The sequence below is a fragment of the Hyaena hyaena genome, unplaced genomic scaffold (genome assembly GCF_003009895.1).
Source record: "Hyaena hyaena isolate Hyena2069 unplaced genomic scaffold, ASM300989v1 scaffold_100, whole genome shotgun sequence".
Classification (NCBI taxonomy): Eukaryota; Metazoa; Chordata; class Mammalia; order Carnivora; family Hyaenidae; genus Hyaena; species Hyaena hyaena.
In genome coordinates, this window is record NW_024080732.1 from 1,228,545 (window position 1) to 1,251,517 (window position 22,973).

The 22,973-nt window shown below is 40.9% G+C and overlaps 1 protein-coding gene across 2 annotated transcripts; it reads right to left on the reverse strand.

Annotated features, from left to right (window-relative positions):
- Positions 1–9,054: 9,054 nt before the first annotated feature.
- Positions 9,055–22,862, reverse strand: CHRNA6 (cholinergic receptor nicotinic alpha 6 subunit). 2 transcript variants are annotated; one of them, XM_039235634.1, is made up of 6 exons: positions 22,784–22,862; positions 20,976–21,115; positions 12,649–12,693; positions 11,619–11,728; positions 10,539–11,517; positions 9,055–9,186 (listed from the first exon to the last, which is right to left on the reverse strand). In XM_039235634.1, exons 1-6 carry the CDS (start codon positions 22,860–22,862, stop codon positions 9,055–9,057), a joined length of 1,485 nt encoding a protein of 494 aa, XP_039091565.1. The 2 variants fall into 2 exon arrangements, with proteins under 2 accessions (XP_039091565.1, XP_039091566.1); XM_039235635.1 differs by lacking the exon at positions 12,649–12,693.
- Between the last annotated feature and the right edge of the window lie 111 nt (positions 22,863–22,973).

Sequence of the window (22,973 nt, forward strand, 5' to 3'; positions counted from 1 at the left end):
AACTCTTATCAGATACATGGTTTCCAAATATTTTCTCCCATTTCATTGGCTGTCTTTTCACTTTGCTGATGGTTTTCTTTGCTGTGGAGAAGTTTAGTTGGATGCAACCCCACTTGCTTATTTTTGCTTTTGTTGCCTTTGATTTTGGTGTTAAATAAATTATTGCCGGGGCGCCTGGGTGGCTTAGTCCGTTAAGCATCCGACTTTCGCTTAGGTCATGATCTCGCGGTTCGTGGGTTCGAGCCCCACGTCAGGCTCTGTGCTGACTGCCAGCTCAGAGCCTGGAGCCTGTTTCAGTCTGTGACTCCCTCTGTCTCTGACCCTCCACTGCTCACTCTTTCTCTCTCCTAGAAATAATAAATTAAAAAAAATTAAAAAAAGTAAATTATTGCCAAGATGGCCTCCTTTCTGTTTCTATGTGTCTCTCTGCCCCGCTGGGAGAGAATCTTCCTCTCGAAGATTCATCACGGAGAGTCTGTTCAGATGCTTTTTGCCCTCCCAAATTGCTACTGCCAAATCCTGGATTTTAGCTTGAAATAATTGTTCTTTCCAAGATTTAAATCTTAATCCCTTCTGGACTATTTGGTTTGGGGCATGCTTCTCGTAAACAGTTTACAGCTGCGGGGTTTCACCCTTTCACATATATTGTTATCACCAAGATGTTTAGTCTTATTCATGCCATTTTGTTTTGTGTTTTCTGTGTAATGTTTTCTTGTTCTTTTTTTTTTGTTGTTGTTCCTTTTCCGCCCTGACTGTATTTGTATGTTCCCTTCTTTACTGGTTTGAAAATTATGTACCCATTTCTATTAAAACATATTCAAATTTTTTTTTTACAAATGTTTATTGTCAAATTAGTTTCCACATAACACTCAGTGCTCATCCCCGCAAGTGTCCTCCTCCATGCCCATCCCCCCTCCCCCCCACATCCATCAGTCCTCAGTTTTTGTCAGCATTCAAGAGTCTCTCATGGTTTGCCTCTCTCCCTTTCCCCCACCATTTCCGCCCTTCTTCTCCCCCTTGTTCCTCCATCAAGTTCCTCCTAATCCTCCTATACGTGTAAACATATGATATTTGTCCTTCTCTGCCTGACTTATTTCGCTCAGCATAACACCCTCAAGGTCCATCCATGTTGCTACACATGGCCAGATTTCATTCTTTCTCATTGCCATGTAGTATTCCATGGTATAGATAAACCACATCTTTTTGATCCATTCGTCCATTGATGGACACTTAGGCTCTTTCCATGTTTCAGCTATTGTGGAGAGTGCTGCTATGAACTATTCAAATTTCTTTTAATTGGCATTGGGATGTAATGCCCGTAGCCACCACTCTTGAAATTAAACAATTCCTTTAGCACTTTCTCTTCCCCTCTTCTTTTATCATCTTTTATATTTTGTCTAAATCACCCAGAATTTTAGTTCCAGGTTATTAACGTTTTATGTTACGTGTCTCTTTCCTCTGAATAATTTATTGACAATATATTTTGTATACAACCACATTATAAAGAAATAATTGTTTTACTCATTTCTTGGTTTGGCACATTTTTTCTCCTGTTTTCCTCTTTACCTGATTCATTTCCTTCTCTCAGAGGAATACATCTCCAAGCAATTCTTTTAGAAAGTTTTGTGTGTGGTTACCTTCTTGAATCCTTGCATTTCTGACATTGTAATATATTCGGCCCTCATAGGATAGGTTGACTGATCATGGAATTTTGAGTTCAAAATCTTTCATCCTCAGAATTGTGAAGATATTATTCTACAATATCCCATGTTTTAGATGAGATGTATGGTGAAAGTTGATTCTTATTCTTTGTTCCTATAGATTCCTGTTTCTTCCTTGATGAAACTCTTGGACTTTTCTTTTTATCTTTGGACTTTAGAAATGTCACCTGAAATAAAAAAGAAAAAATGTCACCCAAATGCTGTATGTATCTAAATATAGGGTTTTGTCTCTCTGTCTCTCTCTCTCATTCTCTCTCTTTCTCCCTCTCGGTTTTTATCTTCAAACTTAACACTCATGAAAATATTCTTCTCTTAACTCTTTTAGCTCTATTTGCTCCCTCCTCTCTTCTTGAAATTTCTAATAAAAGGATCTCGGTACTCCTGGATCTGTCTTCCATGTTTATTAATTTATTAACTCTTCTCTCATTACTTTTAATTTCTTTAATTGTTTACATTGTCAGCTTGATGATACTACTAACTAATTTGATATTCAGTCATTGTCTACTCTGCTTTGCAGCCCTCCTACCAAGGTGAGGTTTTGTGTGTTTACGGATGAATCATGTATTTGATTTCCAAGAACTCTAATTCTTATTTTTGGATGTCGTATCTTCTATAATAACTTGAGGGGATACTAATTATAGTTATTTTAAAGTTTTTTTTAATAGTTTTTATTTATTTTTGAGACAGAGAGAGACAGAGCATTAGCAGGGGAGGGGCAAAGAAAGAGGGAGACACAAAATCTGAAGCAGGCTCCAGGCCCCGAGCTGTCAGCACAGAGCCCAATGCAGGGCTCGAACTCACGAACTGGGAGATCATGACTTGAGCTGAAGTCAGATGCTTGACCGATTGAGCCACCCAGAAGCCCCCAGTCAGCCAGTTTATATTGATCCTTTCTAACTCTCAATCCTTAATATATATGCCCAATTGTATATGGAAACTAGGACACTGAAGAATCACCACAGGTGACATTATGCCCTGAGAAGAATGTGGAACTATTTTAAGGACTCTGATTAATCTTGACTTTACAGGCTGGTGGATGCTGGACACAATAAGGACTGGAGAGATGATTCTGTTAGGAATAAAATTGCTAATTATTGACCAAAAAAAGGGGAAGCACATCTTGAAGTCAATGATCCACATATGTTGTTAGATTTGGCAGGACATCCGCTCTGATGGGGCTCTTCATGCCTGGCTGTTTATAGGCTCCTGGACACTTGCACTGGTTTCCAAACTGTTTTTCCTGCTTCCAGTCAGATCTCCACCCTGTTCGTACCAATTAGCCCTTGTCCTTTTCACACCTAATCTCTCCCTCCCTTGTGCCCTTGATCTCTCCTCCTGGAAATGGTTTCTTTAACTGTCCTGGCTGTCTTGTGAGGCTCCCTTTCCTAGGCCTACGAAGTGCCCAGATCCACTTTCATTTTAGAACAAACACAGACCATAGTGAACAGAAATAATGGAATTTTTTCAAATAGCCCGGACTGCTTTCTTAGAGAGATTCATGCCATTCTAGTTACCCTCAAAGCAGGTATAAATTCCAAAACAGAAATCACATTTATATCTACTTTAAGTGTGTCAGTAATATTTAACATGGTCAGTTTCGTTTTCAATATATACCAAATTTTATACCACAGAATTATATTTTTATGCGCTATGCACACACTTCATGGAACAATGAGCTCCTTGCTTGATCTACATACTTGTTACTTTTCTGCACATTTTACCGGGTTTTTAAGAGCCAAACAACATGGTGAAGTGGAAGACAAGGCACTACCACCCAAGGGCTCTAGACAAGCCATTTCCTCGCTGCTGTGTGGGCTGTGGAGCGTTAGGTGGGTCACTTGCCCTCTTGGGGGGGGGGGGATTAGTTTCCTCGTCAATTAATTAAAGGTTAAGACTCATGGTTCTCTCCTGCTCTAAAATTCTGTACTTTGGAGAGTCTCACAATTTTTAAAGCACACAACTTCTAACTATAACTTTGTTCCTTTGGGAAAATGCAATCTTTTTATCACTGCTTTAGAACAGGATTTGCGAGGAGACACTGTGATGAAAATCAAGGATTCCCTGCTTGAAATCCCTGACCAGATGTGGATTCAAAGGGCACATGACTGTTCTTTCCTTTATTGAGAACACTGTTGACTTTAACTCATTACTGAACTGTATCTAACTCATTAGTTTGCTAGATAAATGACAATGCTAATCTTAGGAAAATGCATTTAAATTCAAATGCAGTTTTAAAGTTTGATAAGTACTGCAAGAAACACTTTCCGCAGCAAGCCTCTTTTTGTCCAGACACAAATACAGCAAAGGTCAAACTTTTATATGTGTACATACAGCTTTTCAAATATGGAAAAGCATAAATATCTATATACCCCAATAACCCAAAGATAGTAATGACAAAAGTAACTTTAAAGCAAAGAAATGTTCATTCCGAATGTATAACAAGAAAAATCTGGGACGCCTGGGTGGCTCAATCGGTTAAGCATCCGACTTCGGCTCAGGTCATGATCTCACGGTTCGTGGGTTGGAGCCCCGCATCAGGCTCCGTGCTGACAGCTAGCTCAGAGCCTGGAGCCTGTTTCAGATTCTGTGTCTCCCTCTCTCTCTGCTCCTCCCCTGCTCACACTGTATCTCTCTCTCAGAAATAAACAAAAAACATTTTAAAAATTTAATTAAAGATAAATAAATAAAATAAATCAAAGGGGAGATGGGCAAAGAGAGATGCTCAGACATTGCTCCCCTGTGCTACTTGCCCTGTCCCCCCTAAATCCCCCACCCCCAACCCCCCCACCCCTAACCCCAACCCCCAACCCCCCCACCCCACCCCTACCCCCCCAACCCCCCCACCCCCGCTACACAGGAAAGACATTCCCTAGGCCCTGCGGGAGGATGGGGCTGGGTGGAGACATCCCAAGTAGATGCTCCCTAGGCCCTCAGAGGGTGCCTCCACGGTTCTGAGTCCACCCCTTCCCTTCCCACTCCTCACACTTCCCTCCACCAGGACTTAGCCTCCTTTGGTATGACCGCACCCAACAGAAGGAATCAAGCACCAGTTTGTTAGGTCAAAGCTGCAAACTCACGTCCCTGCTACAAACTCCTGGCCCAGCACATGGGTCTTGTTTGGCTAACACCACGACTTTATTCTTGTTTCTTAATTTAGTTGCCATACTTTAAAACTAGGAGATTTTATGTAAAAAGCTGGATTTTCAGTTTTTCTCAAAACAATCGGAAGGTCAAGGACCCAAGTCCATACCTATATCCCCTGTCACCATTAAACTTTGATCCTAATAGTCCTGACCGTCCCCAAATAAGAGAGTATGTGCAGCTTCACCTCTTTAGCCTGATTTTCCATTTCACGTACATGACATGTCTTCCTCCTTCTGATTATTGTCCATGAGAGAGGCTTTCTCTGCTCAGTAAGGCTAGTGCAGGGATGTTGGGAGAAGAGGGCCACCTCAGGTGATTTACTATTTTTTCCTATTCCCTTCTCACAAGAGTGACTGAATTATACTGGGGCAGGGAAATGGTTTAAGAGTCAGGAGATGTGGAATCTGTTAGCTGTGTGATCATGGGCAAGTCACGCTACACTTGAGATTAAAAAAAAAAAAGAGTAGGGCTAAATAACCTATGAGTTCCATTCCATCCCTAAAAGTCACTGATCTAATAGTTCAGATACACAAAGACACTCCCATGCATGTGCACTTGTGTGAACACACAAACACACGGGTATTGATAATGAAATTACATAACCAAGAGAATATCAGGTCAATCCTAAAAGTCAAAAATCTCAGTTAACAAGCGTTCTTTAATGTTTTACTGTCTTTATGACCCTCTATGAATTTTCAATCCTTGCTTCCCTTGCTCTTCTGAATAAATGCTGTGACTTCCCTTTAATTCACATGCTTATCTCATTTCTTTTGCGTATGCTAGTTTGTTTACTTGTGAACACCAGATCCTCTCTCCTCTGAGGATCACTGAGCAAACTCTGGAAAGTTGGGCTGCAAAGTCTGAGGTACGTTCAGGTATAAAAGAATGTGTAAAGAAGTCACGATCAGGGTGTCCCTGCTCCTGGCTGGGAGCACTTTCCTCCCATCTTCCTGCTTTGCAGTTCTTGTAAGTTCTGTGTTTATATCTAATAAAGGGTTAATATCCAGAATATATAAAGAATTCCACAACTCAAACGCAATAGCAAAAACCAAATAACCTGATGTTTAAAAGGGCAAAGGACTTGAATACGCATTTCTCCAAAGAGGATATGCAAAGGAGGAAGAGGAGGAGGAGGAGAGGAGGGGAAGAGGAGGAAGAGGGGAGAAGGAAGGAGAGAGGGAGGGGGAGGGGAGGGGGAAGAAGGAGGAGAAGATGAAAGGAGGGAGGGGAAGAGGAAGGGGAAGAAGAAGAAATATGAATGGTCAATAAGCACATGAAAAGATGCGCAACATCACAATGATTAGGGAAACGCATATCAAAACCACAAAGAGCTATGGCCACTAGAAAGGGGGAAAAAATCAGAAAAGCTTAGCAAGTGTTGGTGAGGATATGGAGAAAATAGAGCTTTTGTACATTGTTGGTGGGCAGGGAAGTGGTGCAGCCACTGTGGAAAAACACCATGGCAGTTCTTTAAAAAATTAGACATCGAACTGCCATATAATCCAACAATACTACTTCTGGGCATATACTCCAAAGAACTGAAGCTCAGAGATGTTTGTAGGCTCCTGTTCATAGCAGCATTATTCATGACAGCCAAAAGGAAGAAGCAACTCAAATGTCCACTGATGGATGAGTAGACAAACAAAATGTTGTAAATACATGCAATGGAATATTATTCAGCCTCAAAAAACAAATAAATTCTTCCATCAACTGTACTTCAATTAAAATTAATTATTTTTTTTAAAGCAAAGAAATCTGACACATGCTACAGCACGGACAAACCTTGAAGACTATACTTAGTGAGATAAACTAGTTACAAATAGACAAGTGGGGTATGATTTCACTCATATACGGCACCTGAAGTACTCAAATTCGTGGAGACAAGGTAGAATGGGGTTGACAGGGGCAGGGAGGAGGGATGGGATGAGGAGTTGCTGTTAATGGGTCAGACTTTCAGTTTTATAAGACAAGAGAGTTCTGCAGATGGATGGTGGTGAAGGCTATACACCGCGGTGAATGTACTTAATGCCACTGAACCGTATCCTTAAAATGGTGAAGACAGTAAATTTCGTTGTGCACATTTTACCACAATTAAAACTTTTTAAACAATGATATGAAATATTGATTTGGCTTAATAATAGTAAAAAAGAAATGTATTAAGTAAACTAAACCATTGTAAGAAAGAAAGATAAAATATAGATATGATCACAAATAAGAGAGGCAGTAAACATACTTTAAAAAAATTTTTTTTTAATGTTTATTTATTTTTGAGAGAGAGAGAGAGAGTGTGTGTGAGTAGGCAAGGTGTAAAGAGAGAAGGAGACACAGAATCCAAAGCAGGCTCTAGGCTCCAAGCTGTCAGCACAGATCCCGATGCGGGGCGTGAACACAGAGCTGTGAGATCATGACCTGAGCTGAAGCCAGTTGCCTAATTGACTGAGCCACCCAGGCGCCCCTGAGAGGCAGTAAACATACTTTAAAACAGAGCTCAAGTCCAAGTTCAAGACCTCTGCCCGGTACACCACAGAGAGACTTACACTCCTGGGTAAGGAAGACAAGGAAGAATGAACATGAGATAATAGAAGTTATGGGGTATCAACACAATGGAGATTATGCAATCATAAAAAGTATACTTCAATGTAGAGGCTGCTTTTAGACAACAGGCTTGAGCAATGGAAACCTGAGCAAGGGAAAAGGCCCATGGGGACCACCAGCCTGAACGCAAACAGACTCATGAAGCGACCCACCTCAAAATAGCCATAGGCCCTAACTGACCAATGGGCTACTGACAACCAGGCACAGGTAAGAAAAAAGAGAAAATTTCATATGTTCCCCATTCCTCCTCATCTTCCGGCTTTAAACACGGCCACTACCCACTGCCTCCTTGCAGACAGTCTCTCCTCTGCTGTCCTGCTCCCTTGCCCTGTATTCAATAAACCTATATCTCCATTGTTCTGGCTTGGGTGAAAATTCTTCTACCGCCCGCTCCGCCAACCCCCGCAAGTCAGGACACCGCACATTGAAGACTACATAACATCAAGGAGAAATGTCCCTTGACACGTTTTGAGAAAACAGCAACATACAAAATGGGAAAGTAAAATTGACGTGTAAAATTATGGGTGCACATAGAAGAGGATGAGATGGGAAAAGGCCAAAATGAAATTAGTTTCTTTGTTAGGGTAGATTCATTTTTTTCTGCTTTGAAACACATCTTTAAAATGACAATAATGTTTATCCAACGAATATGAAGATAAATTAGAGTGGAATAAAACAGAATCCCTAGGGTGCTCCCTCTCGGAAAAGGTATTGCTCGGAAAGGTACAGATCACAATTTCTTACAGAAGAAATAACTGTGTTTGCAGTCTCAGCTACAGTGAACACATGGAAATTGCTGGCCAGAACAGACACCTCTCTGACCTGCCGCAAAGCCTGCCTCAGCCTTGCACGGCCACCCAGCCTATTTTGGGCTGCTTTAGTTACATTCCCATAATATCTGGTCTTGGAGATCTTTCTGTTTATGACTTTTCCTAAAAAGCTGCAAGCACCTGGGGACAGAACCCATTTCTGTTTCACTTGCAATGCCTTGCACAGGGCTGGGTTACCACTCAAGTTTCTTACCAGATGAATGCTAATTTGATGCAGCCTGCTGAGATAGACTCTCACTACCTGCTATTACTCTTTGCCAATTAATATATCAAATAGTGTTGACGTGCAGGGTTGAAATGCAGAGGCATGTGTAAGAAAGCCAGCACATAACAGTTCCCGAGCCCTGTAGCTGCCAGCAAGGTACAAGCTCTGGAGTTTTGTGTCTGCCATGTGTCGGTGTACTGATGAGCAGCATAAACTGGAGGTACAAGAGAATCCCTTTTCAGCATGGCTTGATGTTGATTACATGGCTCGCTGTATGCTCGTTCGTGTTCCTGGAAGTCAAACATGTACAGAGAAGAGAAGCCTGTGGGTGCCACCACCTCCGGGCTCCAAGGTGATCAAACATCGTAAATGTCCTCTGTGCTACATAGGCGGGCATTCAGCCGCCCAATTTGCAATAAAGTCCTCTTTGTCCATTCAGCCATCAGCTTCAGTAGATGGGGGACTTGGGTGGAAAGCTTTATGTCCCTTTCCTTGTGGTAGGGAACATAGAACAGGTACAGCATCTGTGAGTTTCAAAAGATAAAGGGAAAATGCATCCTTAAGACTTTCCTGTGTTCCCCAGTAGTGGCTGTAGAAATAGCCCTGAAGTTCCAAACACACAGACAATTATAAACACCCAAAGAAACACTCTGTCCACCACCATGGCTACGTATTTCCAGTCATCTTCTACCTGAAAGGCAAACAAAAAGTCAAAGCGATGTTAAAAAACTGACACCATAGGTAATACACTGTCTCATAAATAAGCTGCTTCCTTTTCAAAGAAGACTTCCCTGGCAATTTTTAAAGCAAATATTGGTTTTATCGTGGTTAACCCGTGTTGCCTATATAGGTCATAGAAGAACTCTTGTCTGAAGAGGGTGGATACACATGCCTCTGTAATGCCTCATGCAGATGGCCAGAGAGTAAGCAGGGTCCCGCAGGTGACAAAGGGCTCTTCCTGCAAAAACCGCTCCCAAGAAAGCTTGTCAGACAACTCAGCTTTTGTCATTGGCACCACTCGATATTCTGACACCTTGGCAGGTCTGGCAAATGGGTTTGAGGCAGGGAGTGTAGGACGTGAGGAACGATGGAGGACCCCTTATCAGGGATAGGCAGCCCTCTAGACCTCAAAGTCATGCTGGTTGTGGAGAGTGCAAATGTGCATTTCTCACATCCTTCCAGTTCCTGACCTCCAACTCATGCCCAGGACTTAACGTCTCAGGTTATGTCTTGAGGGCCCTACTTGGTGGTGTTTAAGTCAACAACAACCTTCTCTTGATTTTATGAAGATGTCACCATGAAAGCACAGTTCTAGGCTCACTTGCCCCATGATGCATCCCTCCAGCTCTCACTTGTGACTTGCCGTCACAGCATCCTCCCCTGCACCAACAGTGTGGACTTCAGGTCTCAAAACATCCTTTCACTAGGAGATATGGATGCCGGCGGCTGCAGTAGGAGGTCAAACCCAGACAACCGGCATAAGTTTCCAGATGCCCTCAGCTAGTCATCCTTAGGATATGGAAAATTGGCGTGATTTTATTGAGCTCTCTCTTTGGAGGCTGGGGGAGGTCCGTGCTGCTATAGTTAGACTCTGGACAGCAAGAGCAGAATATGTTGATGCTAAGAATATCCCTGAGGTTCATTCAATAAGCACCTAAATCCCTCTCAAGAAGGACAAGTGGGATTGGAATTGTGGAGGACTCACTCTGCCTGTCCCCACCAGGCTCAGACTGCCGGCTGCTCTGCAGGAATTTCATCTGCCACTGTATTTAAGAAACCGTTTCATTAACCAAGGTCTCTTGAATGTTTATTTTAACTAGATTTCACCTGAGTTAACATTTCTGGAGGTGGAAGTTTGCTCTGAGGCTAAACTTTACTCCATCCAACCCCAGGCCACTTCACCCACAACTGCATAATAATAGAGCTGGGTCTTAGAGTGATGTTCTGTGGGCCTCTTGTGAACAGAACTCCCCCTCAAGATCTGACCTTAGGTCTGATCTAAGCCAGCAGAGGGAAGCCAGGTTAGAGGAGATATGCCTTTACCTCCTTTGTTTCATTTTGGTTCTTCATGTTTTCTGCTATGAATTGTACACTGTTAATTACATCTTCGACATCGGGCGAGTGCTCTGAATTTTCAGTCATCCATTGTAAAGGCTGATGACTTAATCTTCTCCTGCGAGTGGCAAGCTCCCTTGATTTATGACAGTGGCAGCATTCTTGAGGAAGTTTGGTCTCTCTGCGATTATCAACATTGACTTCGGTGGGCCTACCAGAAATGCCTCTGGAGTTTTTATCTGAGCTTGTATCCTTCGTCTTGTCCAGAGGCCTCTTCATCATCAGGATCTGGGGGAACAGCTGGAGAAAAACCGTCTTCACCCACTCGGGCATGGTGTGTGTCATTGGAGTGCGATAATGTATGTTCAACACAAACACAGTCACCACAATGGACAGGGTGACAAAGATCATGGTGAACAGTAGGTACTCGCCCACCAGGGGGATCACAAGAGACGTGGATGGGATGGTTTCTGTGATTACCAGCAAAAACACAGTCAGAGAAAGCAAAACTGAAATACACAGTGTCACCTTTTCACCGCAGTCAGAAGGGAGGTAAAAGACCAGCACGGTTAGAAACGAAATAAAGAGACAAGGGATGATCAGATTAATGGTATAAAACATCGGCAATCTTCTAATGTAAAAAGAATAGGTTATATCTGTATATATCTCCTCACAACAGTTGTATTTTATATCATGCTTGTAGCCAGAAGCATCAACAATTTCCCATTCACTGTTTTCCCAAAAATCATTCATATCCACTTTAGATCCAAGGATTAGAAGGTCAATTTCAGCTTTGTCGTATGTCCAGGAACCAAATTTCAGGGAACAGTTTTGATGATCAAAAGGGAAAAAAGTGATATCCATAGGACAGGAACTCTTGAAAATAGCTGGTGGAGTCCAGGTTATCATGCCATCATATTTAAGAAGAGCTTTTGTCTTGCCTTCAACTTGGAAGTCACCGACAGCACTGAGAAGTAGAACAGACACCGTTAGTTAACACCCCCTTGTCTGGGTCAGCATGTACCAAAGGCAACTTTGGAAAGAGACTACTGTTGTCAGAACCCATACTTGTTGTAGAGAACAATGTCAGGCTTCCAGATCTTATCCGCAGGAACACGAAGAGTCTCAATGCCATCATATTCCATTGGGTCCCAGCGCAATTTATAATCGTTCCATATCTAAAGGCAATAGAAGTCAGTTGAATAAAAAATTCTTAGTAACTTACAAGTAGTTTTCTTCCAATGTTAATTCTATGTTGGTCCGGCAGTTTTTTGGAAATAATAAGTTCTTGTTTAAAGAGTACATTGGAGGGCACCTGGTTGACTCAGTTGATAGAGCATGTGACTCTTGATCTCAGGGTCGTGAGTTCAACCCCATGTTGGGCTTGGAGCCTACTTAAAAAAAAAAAAAAAAAAAGAGTACATTGGTTTCTATCAAAAGTTAGGAGACTAAATCCATGTGGAATAAGGGGCCAGGCAGCTGAGCTGATTTTGGCAAATATAAATCATCTGACATTAGACACTTAACTATTGATTATTAATTAGCTGGCCAAGGTTATAGACTCGACCTCCATGTTCCATAGACTGTATTCACACTGGAGTAGCAACTCATTTCTAATATCAAAAAGATACTTCAAGTGTACGATAGTGAGTTTATTATAAATCTGTGTAAAAAATTAAGACACGAAGGAAGCATGAAATGGTATAACTGATAAAAATAGCTGATGGAACTCTAACCCACATGTTCTTGTGCTCACGTCCTTACCTCCCTAGGCCTGGTGCAGGATCAAAGAGTGGGCAAGCATCTGACTCTGGGGCTCAAGTTACAGATAAAAATAGGATACTTGAGGGCAGAAATTGGAAGGGACAACTCTCCATGTTCCAGAGAACTTTATCACTATGTTTTTGCACCTGTGAAGTTTGCATCAAGCAGCTGTCCCCAGAGATGAACTCTAGGCTTTGGAGAAAGATAGTATTTTATGCTCTGTCACAAGCTGGAGATAAAAAGAGGGAATTTTAGTGGAATTTATCCATTATCCATTGTTAGGCTGACACACAAGTAAGACAGGTCCAAAATGACATGCGATGCAGACACATACGTGACGTAGCCACAGATTAGTTTCCATGATCTGGTTTACTTCATCCTGGGAAGAAGAAATAATATTTTTAGCCTTAAATGAACTTGCTAATAAAGGTTGCTCTTAGAACAAGAATTACAACAAAAGAGTGCCAATTCTGAGTTATTCATACTAAGAGAGGAAAACAAAGAAAGCTAAAGAGGCAACTTATAAAATGCAATCAGAAATGTATTTTCACATCTGGTTCCAACTCTGTTGACTTTGGAAGGAAATGTGGCTTAAGGAAAGTCTTTCAAATCTTAATTAAGTCTTGGGGCGCCTGGGTGGCTTAGTCGGTTAAGCGTCCGACTTTCGCTTAGGTCATGATCTCGCGGTTCGTGGGTTCGAGCCCCGCGTCAGGCTCTGTGCTGACTGCCAGCTCGGAGCCTGGAGCCTGTTTCAGTCTGTGACTCCCTCTCTCTCTGACCCTCCCCTGCTCACGCTGTCTCTCTCTCTCTCCTAGAAATAAATAAAACATTAAAAAAAAGTAATAAAACAAATCTTAAAATCTTAATTAAGTCTCACGTCTTCTGTGAAGCCTTTCTGATCACCGCAGCCCATTAAAGGTTTCTGATTCCATGAAAGAAAGGAGGAAGAGAAGAGACAGTGGGAAGGAGGCAAGGAAAGTACTTCAGATGGTGATAGGTATCAGAACCTGATTCATTGTTTTTACTGTCTTCCTCAGTCCTTGAAAACCTCCCTCCTCAACTGTGCTCAGCCCTCTCTAGGCTCTGAGTCCTGAGCCCTGTTGCCTCTTGAAATGTCAGCCTCTGTTCACCATGGAGTTTTCCAGCAGGAACCTGCCATTCCACTTTAACACATCTCAACTCTCATCTAAGCCATGCTGATTGCTTCAATCATTCATTATTCAAATATTTATTGAGTACCTACTATATGCTCTATACATTCTGGGAATATAGCAGTAAACAGGATGGAAAAAACTTCTACCTTCATGTGTTTAAACTGTTAACTTGAGACACAAAAAAATAAATAATAGATACATATTATAATGTATGATAGTTATAAGTCCTACGAAGAAAAATAAAGAGGGATAAAGTGGTGTGTGCATGCATACATACATACACGCAACACATCTTTTTTAGACAGAATGATCAAAGAAGGCTTCTCTGAGGAGGTTTAAGCAGGAACCTAAATGACTAAAGAGAGTCATGTAACTATCTGGAAGAAAAACATTTCAGGCCAATATTCCAAATACAATGTGTTCCTAAGCAGCTACCAGCCTTCAATGGAAAAACTACTGAAGACACTCCAGAACCTTCAGCAACCTTACAACACAGCAGCTTGGGAGCTGTTGGGTGTTCCCAGTGGCCAGCAGTGTGTTCCCAAAACTTACCAATCTTGCTTTATAATATACATGGACACCCTCAGAGTAAATGAACCCAACTGTGGTTGACAGAGTCGTGGACTGACACTAAACTGCTCCTTTTCACTGAGCTTCTCTGTCAAGCTTCCTTCTTCAAATGTGTGTCGAGTCATGGTAAGCCCCAGGGTTTTAAAAGGTCAACAAAAGAAAGGAGTTAAAGTCATGGTTTCCTATTAGTGAGGAAAAGCAAAAATAAATAAATAAATAAATGGACCATACTTATCCATTGGCCAAGCAGTCCATGGTTTTACAATTACCCAAGCCCAAGGTAATTGCCTTTTGCTCATGAGAGGATCATGCTGTGACCTATAGATTCCAGAAGGAGCCATGTCAATAAATCTCTTGGCAGTCAATCAAGAATGGACTGCCTATGCAGTCTTATGCATCCTCTCTGTATTCTGTGTTCATAGAACTAGTGTACACGGAACTAGTACTCCAAGAATTAAAATCTGTTGGCATCATCCTATCAGTACCTCTCTTTTTCCCCAACACTTCCACCATCTGGTGAGGCTCAGTGTGGTGTGGACATTCTTAGAGGTGTCAGCCAACTTTATGGACCAGGACTTGATCTGACAAGTCTTATTCTGCATGCAATTCCATACCACACTGATAGTCATGGGCACTACCATCAGAGAGCCCAGCTGGAGGAAGGAGAGACCCAAAATACCACTCCACATTCTTGGGACTTTTGCCCTGTTTCTCTTTCTTGAGAAAAAACAAATTAGTTAACACCCTGCCTATATTAAAGGACTGGAGTTGCAATTTGAAAAGGACTAGCTTCTGGAGCAGCAGAGATTGGGATCAGAAAGGCCAGGTGGGCTACACTTTACAGGTCTTTAGGTTAGTCACTTCAGATAGTGAGGCCACCAAAACACTACACAGGGACTTTGTCTTGGATCCCTGTTGTGGGGACAGCAGACATACTCTTACACTAACTGTACACACACCAAACAGTAGTCTCAAATTACATGAAACAAAAATTGATAAAACTGAAAGAAGGAACAAACCCCCAAACATAGTTACAGACTTCAACACCACCCTGCTCAGCAACCAATAAAACCACTAGAGAGGAAATCAGCAATATATAAAAGATCTGAAGAACATAATCAACAGGATCCAATTGACATATATAGAACACTGCACTCAAAACAGCAGAATACACATCTATCTCAAGAATGCATGGAATATTAACCAAGATAAACCGTATTCTTACCGTGCCATAAAACAAACCTCATCAAATTTAAAAGAACTGAAATCATATAGTGTGTTTTCTGACTATAATGGAATCAAACTAGAAATCAATAACAAAAAGACAACAGAAAAATCTCTAAACCCTCAGGAATTAAACAACACATTTCTAAATGATCCATGGGTCAAAGATCAAAGTGGGTTTAGATTTCAAAGGAGATTTTTTAAAAAATTTTTTTGTTTATTTCTAGGAGGGAGAGAGAGAGAGAGAGACAGCGTGAGCAGGGGAGGGTCAGAGAGAGAGGGAGATACAGACTCCGAAATAGGCTCCAGACTCTGAGCTGGCAGTCACCACAGAGCCCGACGTGGGGCTCGAACCCACGAACCGTGAGATCATGACCTAAGCGAAAGTTGGACACTTAACCGACTAAGCCACCCAGGCGCCCCTCAAAGGAGATTTTTGAAAATACATAGAACTGAATGAAAATGAAAACACAACATATCAAAGCAAAAGGTCATAGGTAAAAACAATGCTGAAAATAAAATTATAGCATTATATGCTTACATTAGAAATGAAGAAAGGTCTTAAATCAATAATCCAAGTTCTTACTTCAAGAAATTAGGAAAAGAAGCACAAAATGAGCCCAAGCCAAACTTAAGGAAGGAAAAATAAAGATAGGAGTAGAAATCATGGGGCACCTGACTGGGTTAGCCATTGGAGCGTGCAACTCTTGACCTCCAGGTCATGAATTTGAGCTCTACGTTGGGTGTAGAGATTACTTCAATAAATAAATAAATACAATTTTTTAAAAAGAGTAGAAATCAATAAAATTGAAAAGGAAGACAATAGAGAAAATCAAGGAAACAAAAAGCAAATCTTTTGGTGGGGAACCAATAAAACTGATAAACTTGTCTCAAGATTGACAAAAATAAAAACAGAAAACACAACTCATCAATATCAGGAATGATCTGAAAACTCACTAATCAAGGAGAACTTTCTCAACTTGAAAATCTCTATAAAATGCTTAGAGCTATCATTATATTAAATGGTGAAAGACTAAACAATTTTCCTTAAGAATGGGAACAAGGCAAAGGTGTCGACTGTCACCACTCTTATTCAACATAGTACTGATAATTCTAGTCAATTCTATGTAATAGGGCAAGAAAAAGGAAAAACGGCATAAGTCAGAAAGGAAGAAATAAACCCATCTCTGTTTGCGTATGACATGGTTGCCTGCATAGAAAATCCCATGGAATCTATAAAAATACTGAAACTAATAAGTGATTTCAGCAAGATCTCAGAACACAAGATCAACATCTAAAAAAACAATTGAATTTCTATGTACCAATGATGAACATGGAGAAACCAAAATTAAAAGTACAATATTATTTTCAGTTGTCTCAAATAAAACAAAATACGTGGACAATAAAACAAATATACAGATAATAATACATGGACAGGATCTGCATGCTGAAAATTACAAAATGCTGATGAAAAAAGAGCTAAATAAATGGAGAAATATCTGGAATTCATGGATAGGAAGACTTAACATAGCAAAGACATTTTTCCTCAAATTGATCTATAGATGTAATGCAGTTCCTTTCAAAATCCCAGCAAGCCTCTTTGTATACATAGGCAGCTTATTCTAAGGCATAGTCCCCAGAACAGTGAATATAATTTTGACAAAGAAGAATAAGGTGGCAGGATCACTCTGGCCAACACTAAGACTTACTATATAGCTACAGTAATCAAGACTGTGCAATATTGGTGGAGGGTTAGTCACATAGATCAACGGAATAGAATAGAGGTCCAGGAAACAGACCCACATAAATATGCTCAACCAATTTTTCACAATGATGCACAACCAGTCCCGTGAAAAAAGGGTAGCCTTTTCAACTAATGGTATTGGAGCAATGAGACAACCATAGACCAAAAAAGAAAAATGCCCAAGTCTCACATTTTATACAAAAATTAACTCAAAATGGGTCATAGCTTTAAATGTAAAACATCAGTAAAACTTTTAGAAAAAAAAAATCTGAGAAAATCTCTAGGATCTGCAATAAAAGCAAGGAATTCCTAGGCTTACCACCAAAAGCACAACACATAAAAGGAAAAAGCGACAAATTGGATCTCATCAAAACTGAAAAGTTTGTGTTAAAGTCCATGTGAAAAAGATGAAAAGAGAAGCTACAAACTAGGATAAAAACGCAGCTGACCCTTGAACACACAGCTTTGAGCTGTGTGAGTCCACTTACACGTAGAACTTTTTACACTACGGTGCTGTAAATGTATTTTCCCTTCCTTATGATTTTCTTAATGACATTTTATTTTCTCTTATTATATTGTAAGAATACAGAGTATAACACACGTAACATACAAAATGTGTGCTGACTGTTGATGTTATCAGTAAGGCTTCTGTTCAACAGAGGCTATTAGTAGTTAAGTTTTGGGAGAGTCAAAAGTCACATGCAGAATTTTTACTCGGCTGGAGGCCAACGTCCCTAACCCCTGCCTTACCCAAGGGTCCACTATATTTGCAAACCACATATCTGGCAAAGCATCAGTATCTAGAATATAGCAAGAACTCTCAACACTGAACAATTAAAAAAAAAAAATCAAACAATCCAATTAGAAAATGGGCACAAAAACATGAACAAACATTTTACCAAAGAGGATATACAGATGGCAAATAAGCATATGAAAAGATGTTCTATATGATGAGCCATTAGTAAAATGCATATTAAAATTACAATGGAGATATCGTTATATACCAAATGGAATGGCTAACATAAAAAATAGCGACAACGCCAAATAGTGGTGAAGATGTAGATCAACCAGATCACTTATATGTTGTTGATAGGAATGTAAAATGTTACATTCACTCTGGAAAGCATTTTGGCAGTTTCTTAAAAAATTAAACACACAACTACCATATGACCCAGCAATTGAACACCTGGGGATTTATCCCAGGAAAATAAAGATTTACATTCTCACAAAAACCTGTACCCAAATGTTCATAGCACTTTGTAACAGAACAAAACTGGTATCAACACAAATGTTCTTAAACCAAGGAAAAGTAAATAAACTGCGGCACATAAATACCATGGAATACTACTCAGCATCAGGAAGAAATGAACTATTGATATAACCAACAACTGGGATGAGTCTAGAAAATTATGCTGAGTTGTGGCACCTGGGTAGCTCAGTCATTTAAGCTTCTGACTTTGGCTCAGGTCATGATTCTACTTTTCATGAATTCAAGCCCCACATTGGGCTCTCAACACAGATCCTCTGTCCCTTTCTCTCTGCCCCTTCCCAACTCGTGCACACATGCTGCCTCTCACGTACACGCACACTCTCTCTCTCTCTCAAAACAAACGTTAAAAAAAATTTTTTTTAATTATGCTGAGTGGAAAAGACAATCCCACAAGGTTACATACTGTATCATTTTTATATAACTTTCTTGAAATGACAACATTTTAGAAATGGAAGACATATTAGTAGTCTGGGAAACTGGGCAAAGTGGGATATTCCTATTATTTCCTACAACTGCATATGAATCTACAATTATTTCAATAAATAAAAATTCAACTTAAAAAAAAAAACTACATTTCCCAAGTCTTCCTTACAGCTAAGAGGCTGTCAATGATACAGGAAGCAGAAGATACTAGGACTTTTAAGAAAATTCCTTAAGGAAGCCACAGATGTCTGTTATGTGCCCTTCTCCCTTCCTCCCGCTTCTTACGAAGGATGTGAACATCATAAGGGAAAATCAGCAGTTACCATGGACGATAATGCAACACTAAGGGAAGAAACCATATGGTGAAATAGAAAGATAGGAAACTTTCTCACTGTCACCATGTATGGTTTATGCTTTTAGCATTGTGGTCCATATGATTGGCATCCCCTGGAGTTGTGCAGTGCCCAACGTAGGCAACTGAGCACAGTGGTACAACCACCAACACCACAAAGCCACCTGGCATTAACCTAAACTTCTAACTTTTAAATTTCTGTTACATAATAAAGAAATCAACTTGTTTTATTTAAGCCATGTTGTTTTAAAAAATCTCTGAAAACAACCAAATGCAAATGTCAAAATCTGTATTCCACCCTCTCCACACACCATCCTCAGAACAATGTCCTGAATGGGTGTATCAACCCGGAATTTGAAGAGATGCTGTCTAGTGAAACAGGTTGACTTTAGGTGAAACTTAGTTTATAACAATCCACAGCAAATTATGGCTCCCAGCCCAGTAGGAGACCAGTAAACAGTACAATATTATTTGGGGGTGAAGGGGATCAGATTGGGTACCAAATAAATATTTTTTATTTTTTTTTTTAAATGTTTTTTATTTATTTCTAGGAGAGAAAGAGAGACAGTGTGAGCAGGGGAGGGTCAGAGAGAGAGGGAGTCACAGACTGAAACAGCTCCAGGCTCTGAGCTGGCAGTCAGCACAGAGCCCGATGCGGGGCTCGAACCCACGAACCGTGAGATCATGACCTAAGCGAAAGTCGGACGCTTAACCGACTAAGCCACCCAGGGGCCCCAAATAAATATTTTTTAAAGAAATGAGTATATCCATCTAGGCAAAAGGAAACATATGGCTTTTTTTTTTTTTTTTTTAACCAATATATATGTACCAGTATATACATACTTCCAATCTGGGCCAGAAGCTAGAGGACCGGGCCAGGGTCAGCCTAGTCCTCCAGGACACATGGACTGGAGAAACATGGTGAGCCTTGACTTCACATCTGTAATTAAGGTCTTTCCTGAAGAGCCACCCCTGTTTCCCACAGGGCAGATCTGGGAAGACAGAGGGCTCCTTCCCTGTGCATAGGCTGGGACCAATCAGATGAAAGGGGCTCCTTTGTACTGCATGGTTGTCTCAGGAGTTCTATCTAAAATCCTTCTCTGGAGATGCTGTAGCCTCCCCCTACTTCCTGAGCCTGCCTATTCCTGGAATTTGGTCGGCAAGCCAGCTCTATCCCCTCCTACGCTTGGGAGCCCAAAACTCTGCTCTCTGTTATAATACCAGGCCCCAGTACCTCCTCTCCCGGGAACTAGGGCATGAAGATTATTCAAAGGAAAGAACTGGAGTCCTACTTGTCCGTGAACATAGTAGCAATAAATTTAAGAGCCCCAAATTGCCATCTGTTTTCTCGGAGCTGGATGGAACTCTATATGAAAGAAGGTGATTTTTTTCTTTCTTGCATAACGTAGAAGACCTAAAGCAGTTCCTTTTCTAGAGAGTAAAAAGAACATGAGCTTTGGAGTTGGGCAGGCCCAATTAAGATTTCAGTTCCACCCTTTTATAATTGGATGACCTTGGGAACATTGCTTACCCGAGCTTCCCTCCAGCTGTGAAAAGCAGATGACAGCCACTAAGTGTAGACACAGTGACGGGCGCATAATAGGTGCACCATAAAGTTAGCTCCCTCTGTATTCTCCCTCAACTTCCCCTTCACCTCTCTGTTTCATAACGTGGTTCTGAAAGCACTTCCAGAAAGACACTGCCAGGGACGTGAATAATTACAGCATCAATGGGGATGCTGTCTTCTTCCCTACAGGGGGGCTTTGAAGAGCCAACACTTATGTAGATGTGTGTTTGTTCGTAGTTTAAATTTTCTATATTTCGCATGTGCAATAACTGGGACAATGTTTGGGAAATGCTTGCCCGCGCCCCTCGCCCCGAGTCAAGGGTCCTCCAGGGACACTGGTGACCTGGTGGCACTTACCACATTGGCCAGCTGTGTGATGGCCACTTCAAAATGCACCGTGACGGGATCAGAAACGTTTTCCACAGGCCTGATGAACTGGTTATAATGAGAAAACAGTTTGTGAAAGAGCCTCTCTTCAGATGCACAGCCTGCAGAGCCTGCATGGCCAAGCAGAGGGAAGAGTTAGAAAGGCCGAGAGGGTGTCCGCAGATGGGGAGGTTATGCCCCCCCCGTTGCCCGGCAGCATGGGCACTGGGGTGTCCCAGCCAACTGAACGCTCCCGCCCCTGTGTTCTGTCCACCCTCACAGGCTTCCCCTGGTGCCCATTGTCCCTAGCCTCTCAGAGCCCTGAAGATAAAGTGAATAATGCCTACATCCCAGATCTAGTGTGATATCAAATAAAATACTATTGGTCAGAGCACCTTTGCAAGTCTGATGCCCCACAAATACAAAGGGATAGCATGGGCTCCAGTTTTTGCTTATGTCATTGAAGGTAACTCAAGACCTTACTGATCTGGTTTTTAAGGAAGAGTCCTGCCGTTTCTGGTCAAAAATGCTGATCCAACCACCTGTTTCTACAAAGGCAAGGTGTTTAGCTGGGAGACCTTCACCACGCAAACTGAAATAACTAGTAAGTTTATAAAGACCTTAGCAAGCCATACTGCTTCTTAAAATCAGATTTGAATCCCATTATTTTGGAGATTTGTGTCAAGTGCAAGGTGTTTAAGGCCAACTTGCTTAATTGGTTTTAAAAGAATTCAGCATTCGTTCTTAAATAAGTGTTTTCAGTCACTGAATTTTAGACAGTTAAATGTGAATGTCTGTTTTTCCAAGAATGCATTGAAATCAGGTTACTTGCCTTCATTTTGACATTATTCATTTCATTAACACCCCTCTAGATTTCCCTTACAGAACCCAAATTTGACACCGGAAAAACAATTCTACAAATTTCCTAAAAGGATTTAAACCCTGAAAGAAAGAACATCATAGGCACTGAACACTCATTCAGCAAAAAAGGATATCAAAGGAGAGCTGTTATATTACTAAATAAAGAGTCGTTTGACAAATGCACTTGGAAACACTGAAACTCTGAGATTCAGCAGGAAAGAACAATTTTAAATATGAGACAGTACTCCTGCCTCCGTAATTAATAATAGTACAAATATTTCTACATAAAACAGACCAAAAATTCCCTCTCCATTACTCCATTACCATTTCCCCCTCTTTGAGACAGTGTAGATAAACCTTCTGTGGATCTTGAAGATTAACTCCCCTGCAAAGCCAACATGCGGATGTGGGTTTCTTCAGCAGAACAGCCCTTGCCTGTTTCCAAGTCTTAACTTTTAAAATGAATGATCTACTCTTAGGACACATTCCTGCATAGTAATATGACCGTATCCCAAAACAAGATGATTCCCTTCAAAATGGTTCATGGACTAAGTCTCAGCTAACAAACAAATCCCAGTTGTAAAAAATATTAAATACAAATAGAAATAAATCGGTTGAATACATCCATAGCAGAGATGGATAGAAAACTGCATCCTCACTATTATTACCATATTTTTATTGGAACGATAAAATAAGATATGGTTTACAATGTTTCATTGTCTTCCCCACGCCACCCCCCAAATCTCGTGTTCAGTGTTAAATCTAGCCCATAAGAAATGGGTTAATTAACAGCTGTAACAGCAGTAATTCCTGTACAGACCCTCTACATATTTACACAAAGAATATTTCATCTCTGCTCAGTCAAGCACAACTAGGAAAGAAGAATAAATACATGTAGCTGAAAAGAGAAAATGAGATAAAGCAGAAATAAAACCTACCTTTAAAGAAGGACATGAACATACACAACCAGAGACACAAACCGAAGTGAAGGAATCCCTCGCCCTTGCTGGTCAGCATGATTAAAACCCACTTTGATTTCTTTTTCTGGCCAAAGGATTCTGGAAAACAAAGAGCAATCAGAGAGCCACACGCATCAGACCTTTAAACCATCCGAGTCCCACTGCAATC